The sequence below is a fragment of the Macaca mulatta genome, chromosome 1 (assembly GCF_049350105.2).
Source record: "Macaca mulatta isolate MMU2019108-1 chromosome 1, T2T-MMU8v2.0, whole genome shotgun sequence".
Lineage (NCBI taxonomy): Eukaryota > Metazoa > Chordata > Mammalia > Primates > Cercopithecidae > Macaca > Macaca mulatta.
In genome coordinates, this window is record NC_133406.1 from 25,621,590 (window position 1) to 25,635,730 (window position 14,141).

General features: G+C 51.0%; 1 protein-coding gene across 5 annotated transcripts in view; it reads right to left on the reverse strand.

The window, feature by feature from the left end:
- The window catches only part of GPR161 (G protein-coupled receptor 161), a 57,086-nt gene that overhangs the window by 7,924 nt on the left and 35,021 nt on the right, over nucleotides 1-14,141 (reverse strand). For all 5 annotated transcript variants that reach the window (XM_028850125.2, XM_028850127.2, XM_028850126.2 and 2 more), the window contains 3 exons: nucleotides 9,109-9,833; nucleotides 3,103-3,207; nucleotides 121-240 (listed from right to left, as the gene is read on the reverse strand). In XM_028850125.2, the coding sequence (XP_028705958.1) occupies nucleotides 121-240; nucleotides 3,103-3,207; nucleotides 9,109-9,833 (950 nt within the window). The remainder of the gene's footprint in view (nucleotides 1-120; nucleotides 241-3,102; nucleotides 3,208-9,108; nucleotides 9,834-14,141) is intronic.

The window sequence follows — 14,141 nt, forward strand, 5'->3', positions numbered from 1 at the left end:
GGGCAAAGGGATGGAGCCCTGGCATATTCCGGGACGGGAGCCAGTCTGAGCCAAGGAATTGTCCTAAGATCCTTTCTGTTTCCCTATGTTTTCTCGAAGCAATCAGTCACAGAAACCAACCTTTGATTTGTTCCACTTCATCCTCAAATGTCACTGAGCTCCTTCTCTTGGGTGGGCAAGTGCAGTGACAGGGAGGGTTGTCATCAGACGTGTAGTCCTCAAGCAGCATCATATCTGTCCCTAAAACAACAGGCAGAATGCACATCTATCACTACCATCCAAAGGCTTCCTGGCCTCTTCTCCCCTCTCAACAGCCCTTCCGCCCCTCTCCCGTTCATCCAAACCCATCATCAAGGGCAGCTGAGCGTGCCACAGCACGCACCCAAGAAACACCCGCCTGTCATCCCGTTTCAGCGAGTTTGCAGACAGCCGGTGGGGCTGCTTCAGCCACACAGAAAATGCGGCCAAGTTATCTGAAGTAGGGGTTGTGTGCCTCAATGGCCAGACCCCAGAAGCACGGCATCTGCCAGCCCAGCGTGGAAGGGAAGTGGGGAGAAGGGCCGAGTGGAGGAGAGGGTCCTACTAAAAGGAACTTGACATTCTGAGTGATTCTTCTTACAGTCTGAATTTCTATCACCACAATTAAAATATGTTGTACTAAATAAACACTTAAAGCTCCAAAACGTAGAGTTCTTTGGGGATCAAAAAATAATTGACAAATGTACCCCTAAAAAGCGGGGAAATAAAGATAGAAGGTCAGGGAAGTCCTCCTAGAGATAGGTGGGCAGAGCGGGCAGAGGGAGGAAGATGTAACAGAGGGAAGGGAGGGAAGGAAGGGCTGAAATGGGACACTCAATGGTGCTCTTGCCCCACACTAGGGCCAGTGTCAGATCCAGCCCCGTTCTTAGCTTCCAGCTTTCAACCCATCAAGGCCTGGAAGCTCAGAAAATAAGGAAGAAAGGGAAACCTAGAACTCTTTAGATGCTGTTTCAGACCACCTTGCAGAGGTGTGATTACCTGACATACAGAAGAAACGGTCCTCTGGGAGGTAGAATACAGTGGTTAAACACATAGGCTCGGGTCGGACAGACCTGGAATCACTGGCGGGTTATTTAATGCCTCAGTATCTTTCCATGTCTGTAAACCTGGGGTCATCATTCAGTCTACCTCACGGAGTTGTGGGGATTTTGAGTTAAGACATGTAAACATCCAGCACAGTGCTGGCACACAGCAAGGGCTAAATGGAGGGCCTTCATTCCTGATAAGGACACAGCGAAGAAAGGGCAGGGCTGAGATTCACACCAGGTCTGTGTGCCCCTGAAGCCCACGCTCTTTCTTCTGCCTACAATGCTTTCCCCTCACTCCTTGCGCTGGGGCACCTGCCACGTATGCTTCAGCTTTCACCATCGCATGCTCAGAGCAGCCTCTCTAACTCCCCTACCCATAGCAGCCCACGGGCTCCCACCCCACTGGGGCTTCCCCTTTCACAGCTCTCAACACATTCATCATCTTTCAAAGCCAGTTGTATAGAGATGTAATTCACATGCCATGTAACCGACTCATTTAAAGTATACAATTCAATGACAATTGTATACTTTACAATCTTTATATACTTTACAGCTCAATATTTTATGAACTGAAGCTTCCACAACAGTGGCAGTTCACCACTGTGCCCCCAGCACCTGGCACAGGGTCCGGCCAAGGCAGGAACGTGGCAAATATCTGCTGAATGAATGAATGTGGCAGTGCCTCTGGATCCCTTTAGCTGTCTGAGAACAGAGAAGCAGTCTGGGGAGTAACAGAGACTTTCCTTAACTCACACGAGGGACTCAGGCCTAGAGGGCAGGGTGTGATCAGTGCTTCATATATGACTCGTGTGGTGCGGGGCCCTCTGGGTTGCCAGGTAAGAAATTTTCCAAGGAAAATTCTCCATGACTAAGAGAGGTCACGGACTGGTCCCGGTGCCAACCCCAAGGCTCACTCCTGAGTTCCATGACACAGGCTCAGGCGCAGCCCTGGAGCACTCACGGGGAACAGGAAACACAGGTCAAGTCAGAGATGATTTTTCAAAGGCTCCCAAGGGCAGAGAGATGGAGAAGCTGGGAGCGGCAGACCCACGGCCAGGCTTGTGGCTTTGTGCTCCCGGCTTCAGCAGCACTCCCTCCAGGCGCCAGTGCACCAACAGCCAGACCGGGGATGGGCAGCAGGTGTGGCCAGACACCCTGGCTCTTCCTCAGCAATGTGGAGCCATGGGTGTGACTGACAGAGAGGCACTCCCTGCCTCTGCCCATGCACCTCTGCCCAGGGCCTCCTGCGGCTCTAACAGCGTGCTTCCAGCACAGGATACAGCATCGGCAGCTCCCCACATCCCCACCTCCCCGGTGCCATGGCTCTAATGCCAGGAAGCCGACCGCTCAGACAAGGAGCAGCCCTGGGTTTGCAAGATCCTTTAGGCAGAGGCTAAAGGGAGGGCTCCGCAGGACTTGTGGTGGAGATGCATTTCTACAGGGAGACTAAGTTTCATATCAAAGGACAGGGAGTGAGGCGACAAGGCCAGCTGACCTTGCTGGAGGGCTCCCTCTGTGCCAAGAACAAGATGAGTGCTGCACATTCATTAGGTCTCTCTCAATTCTCAGAGCTGCCCTGTGACAGGGATTAGTACCCCGATTTCACAGATGGGGAAAATTGAGGGTTTGGGAGGAGATCATGCAACTTGCTTGAGATAACACAGCTCTTAAAAAGCCAACTGGAGACTGAAGACCAGGCAGGCTGACTCCAGGCCCTTCTGGGCCAGTGCTTATTATCATCATTTCTCATTTTAACTTTGCAAAGGCTTTCACTCACTTTCAACCCCCCAATAACACGGTGTGGCAGGGAGAACAGGAACTGAGAACCCCATTTTGTAGAGGAAGAAACTGAGACACAGGAAAGCTGAAAAGTCAAAGCCATGACTGGAAACCCAGACTTACGATTCTCACCTCCTACCCACTGTGGGAAATGCCCCTCGGCCAGCTCTTGAGCCTGCACTGGGGAAACGACATGGGGGAAACGCAACACGGGGAAAACGCGACAGACAAGAGGCTTATAAAGCACACAGGTTACCTGAGTCCTGGGAGCAGCTGAAGCCAGTGTCCCCCGTGCTGCTGCTGTGCCCCAGGGGCTGTCCGCCTGCCATGAGCGCTGTGAGGTGTGGGGACAGGCCCAGGTCTGAAAGACAAAATTGGCATTGACAACACAATCACACCCTGCAAGGAGAGGCCCCAGCCTCCGTTTCCCCACAGACCCATCTCCTGCCCTCCTGTTCGCCCTTGCAAAACTCACTCTCAACTCCCTGAAAAACAGGAGAGCTTAGCTGCTCCCTCCCAGCTCGTCCCTCTTTTCTGTCCCACTGTGTCAGCAGCACTCACTGGGTTCCCCCAAAGGGGAAACTCTCCTGACAACGTCAAACACCACCAAGGTGATGACAGAGGGCCAGGGAGCAAAATCAAAAAACAGACAAAACAGAACACCAAGGCAGGCAGGAGGGAAAATGTGAGGTGAGAAGATCTTCCTGTTAAAGATGGAGGGTTCCACCCCACACTTACCTCCTGAAATCCTACTTGAATTATCAAAGAGGGGTTTTTAAGAGGCTTACACCCCAAAGGAAGGAGAGAATTTTTGTCAGCTGGAAAGCAGATGGGTGAGAGTGATAAGCTGACCTGGAATGGAGAACTGAGGTTGGCAACGGGGAAGTTTAGGAGAAGCAGGCTTCACCAGGCTCCCAAAACTCAGGAACAGGGTTGGGGGGTAGGGGCCAGGAGAGAAAGTCTCCCCAAGAAGCAGCTGGCCCTTCTACTGCTCTTCCCCAGGCTAGGCCTCGGGCGCCAGAGCCCAGTGTTGGTAGAAGAGGACAGTGAGCCCTGGGCACAGGTGCACCAGAAGTGACACAGTGAAAACTGAGGGTATTGTGGAAATTTACGTATTAAATGGTGGGACCCTGGCCCCTTGTCCCACTTAACCTGGCCTGGAGACTGGAGAACTCTTCCCTGGCAAAATCCACCAAGCCTAGAGAAAAGACTCACAGGCACTGAGAGTCAGGCGCCTGTGAAATGGCCCTGCCAGACCAACCCCCAGTCAGGAAGCCTGCCTGCAACCCCACCACCCAGGGCTTCCCTGTGGTTTTCTAGGCCCTCGTTATTGGAGGTGAAGGAGTGCCCAAGGATCACTAGACATTTAAGAGAAGGTACTAGCGTGAAAGACAGAGATGGGAAAAAAGAAAAGAAAAATGGACCTCGGAAGATTCAATGCAGGGAGCTTAAGAAACCAAACAATATTACAATGGGTCATCCTCAGAATGTTAGGAAAATAAAAAAAGAGCTGCAGGCTACGAGAAAAGGAACATGGAGATAACAAAACGCTCTTAGAAATTAAAAACAAGGCACAAGAAGTCAAAGTCCTCAGATCGCATGAAGAAGATCCACTGCCTGGCAGATTCTGTGGTCTGTTGCAAAGGACACTCTTGCATTTTATGATACACTCACAGATAGGAGGAGACCCCATTCCTTCATTCTGCCCCAATTCTTCAGAGGTTACAAGGCAATAGAATGCACTTTCCCCTTCCTCCCTGGAGCCAAGGAGGACATGGGGTGGGCAGGAGGGGCGGTCACAGCAGGCTTCTCTCAGAACTTCCCTCTCCCTGCTTTTGCGAATCCTGCTTTTGCAAGGGGCCTTCCCCTTGACTGGGGGTTGCTGTAGGGAGCGGGGACCGGAAAGGCTCCAATCCTCTTCCCCACACATGACCATCCCCCCAAGGTCTCGGCCTGGGAACATGACTGTTCAGCAGGAGGCCTGGCTTAGGGAGCAGAGCCTGTGGGGGCATCGCCTGCCAGCTGGGATGGCTGAAGCCGCAGCGGGTTTTGGACACCATCTCTGAGGCTGCGGTGAAGGCCAGGAACATGTCTTGGTCTGCACCAGGGGGAGGAATGGTCTGAGCCAGGCCAGTGTGGCTCAGCTAAAAGGTCTGGAAATGGGGCAGCCAGGTGGCATCCCTCTCCTCTGTGTTTATGCAGCATTTACCAGTGGAGCATTTACCAGTGGAGGGTGGAGACAATTACCCTGAGATTGTTCACATGAAACAATATATTTACTGGCTAAGCCCAATCCAGCCCCTCAAGAAAAAAGCACAAAGGCACAGGCTGGGTGAATCAGGTTTGTGGCTCTCCAGAGGCATGTGGTGGGCAAAAGTCACAGTGCTCTGAGAAGCTGAAAGAACAGGGGCATGATTTACATTTGCAGGTACTTTGAGGTAACTGGAAGACCTCCTGATGCCACACACAGCAAAGGAACTTAGGAAGGCAAGGGAGTGAATCCAAAGGCTCTAGGGTCGCCCTCCCTGCCCTCGAGCTAGGCCCTCTCAAGGAAGAACCTGGAGCAAGGAGCTTTCCCCTGGACAAACGTGAGTCAGTGTCCTTCGCAGGAGATAACGGGAAAGGCTCCATGCCCAGGAGCTTCAAGGGTCTCGTAAGGGCGGCATTTGGAGGGGGTGCCCCCTGATACTGCCTGGGCCACCCTCCCTGGCTGGGTAGAGGGGTGGTGCTCGGGTTCTCCAGCCTTGGCTGGAGTGAAGGTTCTGGGTTGGCCAGCGGAAGGGCGGGTGGAGGGGCTGCCTGCGCTTTCTTTTGAAGCCTCTTCTTGACTCCCATTGCCAGTTGCCACAGTCAGCTTTGAATTGTGCTTTAGCATCCTAAGACCACCTGGTAGCATTTAGCAATGTCCATGCAGGGCTGACCTATCCGCCACATGGTGGCGCTGCGTGGCAACCTCCAGGAAGTCCAGAGATCTAAATTCCTAAGTGACCTTCCCCGTGGGAATTGGCTACGGAGACCTCACAAGCAGAAAGTATCTGGTGGCCCAGTGACATGTGGCACCCAGGGAAAGCCTAAGATTTTGTACTCCCTCACTTTGGGACAAACAGAACGAGAGAAGCAGAACCACTGATTATGGCTGAAATCTGTTAGATAGAAAGGACACACTGTCAAGCGCCCAGGAGACTCCTGACATCCAGGTCAGCTGGGAAGCGCCAGAAATGTGTGGGATTCTGTTTCTGCCTTTGCTCATATGTACTACTTTTAGGAGAGCTTATTCCATTTACTTTGGTTAAACCTTTCCAAGTGCCCATACAAATTGAGAGGAACAGAACCAAGAAAGAACCTCCAAGCTGCTTCTTGCTGGCTTTGAGACAGATCAGATCATCCTTCGTGCCTCTAGTTAACACTAAGGTGAGCCAGTGGCGGGGGAAGTGATTAGGGTTTCAGAATCTGCTGCATATCAACGCCTTGCCCATAGAGGGTGTGGTCAGCCCTGGCTCAGACAGAGGGACCAGGGACACAAGGCAGAGGCCAGGGCTCTCTCCTGCAGTCAGAAAGCCATGGACAGCGCAGGGTGAGTGGCTGGGCTGGGGCACCACATTCTGCTTTGGTTCCCACACTCTTACTGATGCTGCTGCCTCCTCCTGGGATCAGGACCTTCGGGGAAGAACAAGAGGAACCATCCCCCACCCCCGCCCCAGCTCCCATTCCGCGGAAAGGCCAATGACTTGGAACCCATCCCATAAGCTCTTCAGCCCAAAAGCATCCCACAAGCCTGCTTTCCCTCAATGAAGACGAGGCTGCCAGCTGCCTGGGATGTGCCAAACCGACCACAGCTGGTGTTTTCCGCCTGTGCTCACAGCTTCACCAGCTCTTCTAGGACACTTGCAAGTGACTTGCATGGAAAATCTTGGCCCCAACAGCAGGTGTTTCTTTTTGTTCTATGAACCCTTTCCTGCTCCATTTTCTGTCCTCATTTTTTTTCCTTCCTCATTTTAACTTCATTGATATAGAAAACATCTATTATTTTTTCCCTAGAAGACAAGTGATTTTACAAAACCTGAACTAATACATTAATCAGTGAGATGAAGCCCAACATTGAATGGACTGCTGGGTTCCAGGTCATATGTGAAAATGTGGGCTTGCAACTGGCAGCGGTGGGCATCTCAGTGGTTAAAATACTGAGATACACAGACATTTTTTTTCCTATGGTTAAAAGTCCCAGACTTCCTTCATCTCTTGGAAATAAAACTCCATCAGCCTGTGAAATAAATCAGTGATGCCAGTGTGTCTCATCGCCACATGGAAAGGATCTCCTGTCATCATTGCCACTGGGTGTGCATAATTAGAGTTATTATTTCTTTCGCCCTCTTGAGAAGAAAAGTGGAAGACAGACCTCTCTATTTCATGAAGAGGAGAAATTAACTAGAGTGGTTTGAAGAGTTGCCCAAAGTCATCTGGCAAGAGATGAGGACTGTGGTCCGAGCTGAATGTCCTCCAAATCTCTCTCCCAGTGGCTCGGCCAGGTGATGGTCTCCCTTCAACTTGGCCCTAAAAATCCAGCTACTTGACCTCAAAACTACACAGTAAAAATGCTAGAGGGAAGATCCACAAATGTGTCCTGAGTCAGTGGGAGAGGGCCAAAGAGGAAACAGGGTATTTGCATCATCTCAAAGTATCTCCTCCGTTGTATTTACTAATTACAATGGGAAAATCAGCAGCTTTGCTGTGGAGAAAGCTGACAGGCACCACCTTAACCGAGAGATCAAGGGCAACACAACTAGCAATAAGGCATATTGGCATATGTGCCCTCTGCTGTGATGTACAGGAAGGGCACATCACCCCTGTGGCATTCTTGCCAAAAATGGATAACCGCATTCTAATCTTGAGAAAGCATCAGATGAACACAAATTAAGGGGCACTCTACAAAATACCTGGTAAGTACTCTACAAAGCTGTCGATGTCATAAAAGACAAGGGAAGAATAAAGTATTGTCAAAGATTGACTAAAACAATATGGGATCCCGAGCTGGATCTTTGGACAAAGGACATTAATGAAAAAACAGGTGAAATCTGAATCAAGTCTGTAGTTAATAGCACTGCCCCAATGTTAACGTTTTAGAGCTGATCACTGTGCTATGGTTTTTCAAGACAGTAACACGAGAGGAAGCTGGGTGTGTGGGAATTCTCTGTAGTGTTTTTCCACGTCTTCTCTAAATCTAAAATTATTTCAAAATAAAAAGTTTTAACAAAAAATGTAACTCCTAACTACAGTAATTCCTCCAGGTCCCATCAAAAATGGTGGGATTGTGTCCGGAAACCTGTGCACACTGGATCAGTCATCAGAGAAAGGAGCAGCCTCGCACATACAAGGCCATGTTTCAGTGGAGGGCTGAGGTTTGGCATGGACACCCCCTGGATTGTCTGGGACCATCTGAGGAGATCACTGATCTGTGAGCAGGAGGAGAATGGTTGAGGAGGAAGACAGCAGCTGAGGTGGGGAGGGGGCGCTGACAAGAGGAAACTTTGAAGGAAAGGATGTGGATGTGCCAAGAGAAGGTGGCCTGGTCCAATGCTTGGATTCTTTTACCTTTAGTAAAGAAGTAAATATACCCCAGGCCTGGCGTGGTGGCTCACACTTGTAATCTCAGCACTTTGGGAGGCTGAGGTGGGTGAATCACTTGAGGTCAGGAGTTTGAGAACAGCCTAGCCAATAAGGTGCAACCCTGTCTCTACTAAAAATATAAAAAGTAGTTGGCTGTGGTGGTGCGTGCCTATAATCCCAGCTACTTGGGAGGCTGAGGCACAAGAATCACCTGAATCAGGGAGACAGAGATTGCAGTGAATGGAGATCGTGCCACTGCACTCCACCCTGGGCGACAGAGCAAGATCCTGTCTCAAAAAAAAAAAAAAAAAAAAAGTAAAAGAAACTATACATACGCTGGAGGCTAGAGGGCCATGGCTGGGGTTTCAGAAAGCAGATTTCTAGCCCATGGTGTCCCCTGCCCAGTTCTTTTGGGATGCCTATCAGGGCACCAGGGAGCTCTGCTGGCCTGGTCAGCATGGCCGTGAACTGCTGAGTGACAGGAAGCTCCCTGGGAATCACAGCAGAGCCTCTGGAATGTTTCTTCCCACAGGAAATCTGTGCTTTGAGCCTCACCACCAGTCAGCCTGAGAACCCACCCACAAACAGGCCAGCGTGGCTGAGAGGACCACAGATTTCATCTGCCTCGGAGGGACTATCCTAACAACGCCCAAGTTACCTGTGATCCTGTTGGAAATGCTGAAGAGCCTGGAAGTCCTCTGTCGTTGCACAAACGGTTCCCGATAATACCGGTCCCCAAAGCACATGCCCAGTAGTTCTTTGCGAACTGTCTTGTTCCAGAGTCCATAGATCAGGGGGTGGCAGACAGCGCTGGCAAAGGACAGCCATGTGGCCCAAGTCTCCAGGCTCGGGGAGACAGAGCTCTTCCCCCAGAGGGCCTCAGAGGCGATGACAACCATGTAGGGGCCCCAGGTGACCATGAATGCACCGAGGACCACCAGGATGGTGATGAGGGCTTTGCACTGGTTGGCCGAGTAGACCACACCCTGAAAGGCGTTCCTCCTGCTGCCTGAAGAGGAGGTGGAGGTGCTGGAGTTCTTCCTCCCGGTCCTCTGAGCATCCTCCTCCACGATGACGACTGTGCCACAGTGCACCTTGCGTGCCTTGACCCTGGCCACGCGGAAGATGAAGCCGTAGCACACCAGCATGACCAGAAAGGGGAATAGGGCACACCAGATCTGCCAGAAGGCCGTGTAGCCAGGCTCCCGGTGCCAAGCAGCCACACACATCCATTTGAACTCGTCAAACTCCACAGACGACCAACCAAACAGGGGTGGCAGGCAGCCGATAAGTGCATGAAGCCAGATGTAGACAAGTGCCATCACAGCCCGGTTCCCTGTGATTTTCATGGGGTACACCATGGGGTACAGGACAGCATAGTAGCTAGAAAAGGGATGGAGGGAGGCAAGAGAGAGAAGTCAGCAGAGAGAAAACTGCTGCTTTCCTGCGTCAGGGGCTCCCATGACTGGCCTGGATGTTTCTAAAAGCAGCACCTTCCCCCAGGTCTCCCCAGACAAGTTACAAAGACCACATCATGTTCCACAGCTCTGCAGAGCCCTTTACCAGAGAAGAGCTCAACACCGGCAAGACACAGAGCTCGAACCTTCCTGTTTCCAAGTCACCACACCAGAGCCCACTCATATTTGGGGGTGTGGCCAGTCTTGAGATACCTACAGGAGTCCTAAGGGATTATGCATTGGGCCACATCAGTTCTGCTGCTGCTGACATTAATCGATTCAGATCAATTTTCAGAGGGATCATCAGAACCAGAATGATGTTGAAGGACTATGGGCTTCATTCAATCAATGGACATTTACCAAAGGCTTGCAATGTGCCAAGCACTGTGCTATGTCCTGGAAATGCAGTTGAGAAGATGTGAGGGAGGCAGACACCTGAGCCAACTATCACGGCCTGGAGTGGTAAGGGCCACATTGAGTCCTCACAGCAACCATGAGCGTGGGTATGTCATTATCTTCATTTTACAGATGAGGAAATTAAAGCAGGGAAAGGCTAAATAATGCACCCCAGACCCATGGGAGAAAGACATAAACCCAGGCAATCTGACTCTACAATCCCCAGTGCACACGCCCAGCAATTCTGTGTAAGCCTTCTTGTTCCACAGTCAAGGGGGCGGTTCCAAATCACTCAGTGCTGCCAGGAAGGAGGTGGGCCAGGAGTGCTATCAATTCAAACTGGCAGGCTTCCGGTCCAGCACAGAAGGTCACAGCAGGCTCCTGATGCAGGTGATGCTCCAGACCCAGGTCTCACAGCGTTGGAGGCACTGACCAGGACCACCCCAGGCAGAAAGCTAGCCTGGTGGGGTATGGCGATGTGAGTGAGCACCATCTCAGAGGGGAGGCTACAGGGAGCTCCACCTGGCAGGACAGAGAGTGCAGGATGGAGAGAGGAGGAGAGAAGCAGGCCGGGTGGGCATGGCCGGGGCATGTAGGCCCAGCTAAGGACTGGCCCTTTAACTGGAAAGGGTGGGAGGACTTAGACCACAGGGCTGAAAGTCAGCCACCACCCTCCCAACCCAGACATTTTATCCAAAGGAAATAGGATGTTCCCATGGGGGCAACATGTGGAAGGGACGGGTTGCCACACTGATGCCGCCTGGCACAGGCAGGACGTTGGGAAATGACTGTGGCTACGTGCCTCACACATCGCCTGGGAAGCCAGCTCCACCACAGGGACCGCCCTGAGTCACCCTTGGGCCCCAGCAGCTGAACTGCCACGTGCTAACTGGAGGTGATGCCTCCTTGGTCTTCCTAAGCAGGGGTGAGCCTGGGGCTGCTCTGAGCTGAGCCTTGAGCCCAGGCCAGGATCTAGCCTGGAAAGAGAGCATTTCCAGCTGTGGGGCCTGAGGAGAAGATTGCGCAGTGATTAGGATGTCGATTACAGAATCACTGCACAGTGGCTGGGTAAGGTGATTACTGTCTTTCACTGCTATCTGGGCTTGCATCTTGCAAAGGCCATGCAGCCCAAGGGAAAAAGCATGCCTTTGGAGCTGGAAATTCAAGTTCAGATGGAAGCTCTGATGTCTACTAGCTGTGTGACCTTAGCCAGCTGATGAACCTCTCAGAGCTTCAGTTCCCTCATCTAGAAAACGGGAATTGTGGCACCCACATCACAGGTCTGCTCCTAGGAACGAATGAGGAAGAGCATGGAAAAGGCCCGGATGGTGCCTACCCTTCAATGGGGGACTGGCCATCGACCTTTCCCCCATCCTCCTTGAGGACAAAAGCCCTACACTGCTCCTGCTCCTGCGATGACCCCCACGGGACACTGGCCCTTCTGAGCCCTGGGGGGTGAGCAGGCCACACGGTAGTCTCCTTCCCGTTGTGGGTGGCCTGCTGAGACCTGGACCTGTCTGACATCATGCTGGCAAATGAAATGTGAGGGGGTTGCTAGGGTGGGACTGCGGGGAGGGGAGCAGTGGGTCTAGGAAGGTTTCCTTCACTTTTCAAAAGAAACAAGGCAGAGATTTCTACTTTTCTCTGTCCCTTTACAGAGCATGCAGACACTTCACCCTCAGTCACCTCGGGAGTGTACAGCCGGCTGTGGGAGCCAGGCCTGGTGAATGTTCACCATAGGCCTCCTTCCACCAACCCTGTTTGGAGGCCATAAAAATGATTACAATTCATGTGCTGTCCTCTGCCAGATTTCCTTCTGGCTCTTCTCAACACCCAGTTATTATTATTACTTTATGGCAAGACTTCTCATTTATTGTAACAAATGGTACCCATATCACTCACTGACTGAGGTTCAGGCACAGGCAGTTCCAGTGTGACATGACACTGATTTCTCCCAGCTGCATCCTGAGTGCCATCGGGAAGCTGGGGCAGTGAAGCTGGGTGCTGGCTCAGTCAAGGTCAGCCTCCTACAGGCAGAGAAGCCCCACAGGCACAGCCCTGCCCATGTACAGCCATGTCCTCCAGGGGTTTTGTTTTTAAGTATGTTTTTGATGGGGGTGGGAGGATAAAAGGTAGGTACAATGAAATGCACGTATCTACACCTCTACCAAGATACAGAACATTCCATCCAGGCGCAATGGCTCACATCTTGTAATCTCAGCACTTTGGGAGTCCAAGATAGGAGGATTACTTGAAGCCAGGAGTTTGAGACCAGACTGGGCAACATAGGGAGACCCATCTCTACAAAAAATAAAAAACAAAATTAGGCAGGTATGGTGGTGTGTGCCTGTAGACTCAGCTACTTGGGAGACTGAGGTGGGAGGAGGATCACTTGGGCCCAGGAGGTCAAGGCTGCAATAAGCCATGATTGCCCCACTGCACTCCAGCATGGGTGACAGAGCAAGACCTGTCTCAAAAAAAAAAAAAAAAAAAAAAAAAAAGAACAGTCCTACATCTCCTCAGAAAAAAATGGGCATATGTGTTCTCAATCACAGATTTACAAAGTCGTTTTTTGCAGCTGAAGCCTCATTTAAGCCTAGTTGAAGACTCAAGGGAAAACAACAAAAGCAACTCCCGACTCCTATGTGGGCTAATAACACAGACCAAAAGAGAGGGGTTTTTCTTTGCCCTCTATTCTCTTAACTGTCTTCTGAGGCTCTCGATCTCTTCTCCGACAACTCATTTTTAGACATGAGCCCAATCACGACTCTCGAACCCCAAAGAGGCTTTCATGACGTCACAGGTAACTGAAAAGTTGTAATGTGGGAAGGGGCTTCCGATGCTTCAGGCTCCTGCCACAAGACCAGCCACTTTGACAGCAAGCCCTGCTCTTAATAAGTTGTCTTTAGTGAAAACAGAAACAGAATCTAAGCCAACTTCACGCAACGGAGGGGTAACATGCTAACTTACATGGAACAGTCTCCTAAAAGCACTAGTCAGTTTTGCTAGCCCTACTCATCCCATTGTTCTAGATACTTTCATGTACTGAAATTCTATTTTCAGACCTGGAGTTTCACCCTCTGTGGTGTGGAATGAAAATATGAGAACTATTCTCCACAGACCCGGAACTCCGGCGGCTTGGCAGCGATGATAGAGGTGACCACCGTTACAGACTTCTTCTAAGTAACAGACGTTCACAGTGGAACCATTGGCAGGTCAAATGGTGTCCCCAGCAGGCCCTACTTCTACTTGGCTGGTTTAGGACATTGACAAACTGTGAATTTCGCTCCAGGCAGTCATTCTTTTTATATCTGTCTTTGCTCTCTTTTCATGGAGCTACAAGACAGACTCTTTGGGTTCATCTGTCTGGCCAGTTACTTTAGCTGAGGTCCACAGCTGGGAACCCCTGGGTATATGTGGCAATGTCTATAGACATTTTGGGCTGTCACGACTGGGGAGGTGTTCCAGCATTTGGTGGGTAGAGGCCAGGATGCTGTTGTACATCCTACAAGGCACAGGACAGCTCCTCACCCCAGAGAATTATCTGGCTTGAAATGTCAATAGTGCTAAGGTGGAGAAACCCTGAGCTATGCTAGCCGGCTGCTGGAATGACTGAGTTGACGGTGTTGTATAATGACAAAGCGTCCAGGTTTGGGCATCTCAAAACTGGGAGAGTTACTTACCAGCCCCATGACCTTGGGCAAGTTACTTAAGGCCTCAAAAACCTCACTTTGCTCATCTGCAAAATCGGGGCTAACAAGGTTATCATGAGGGTTAGCTGAGCTAAATGTTGATAAACAGTGTACATAGGAATATGACAAGCGTGTAACATTTTATA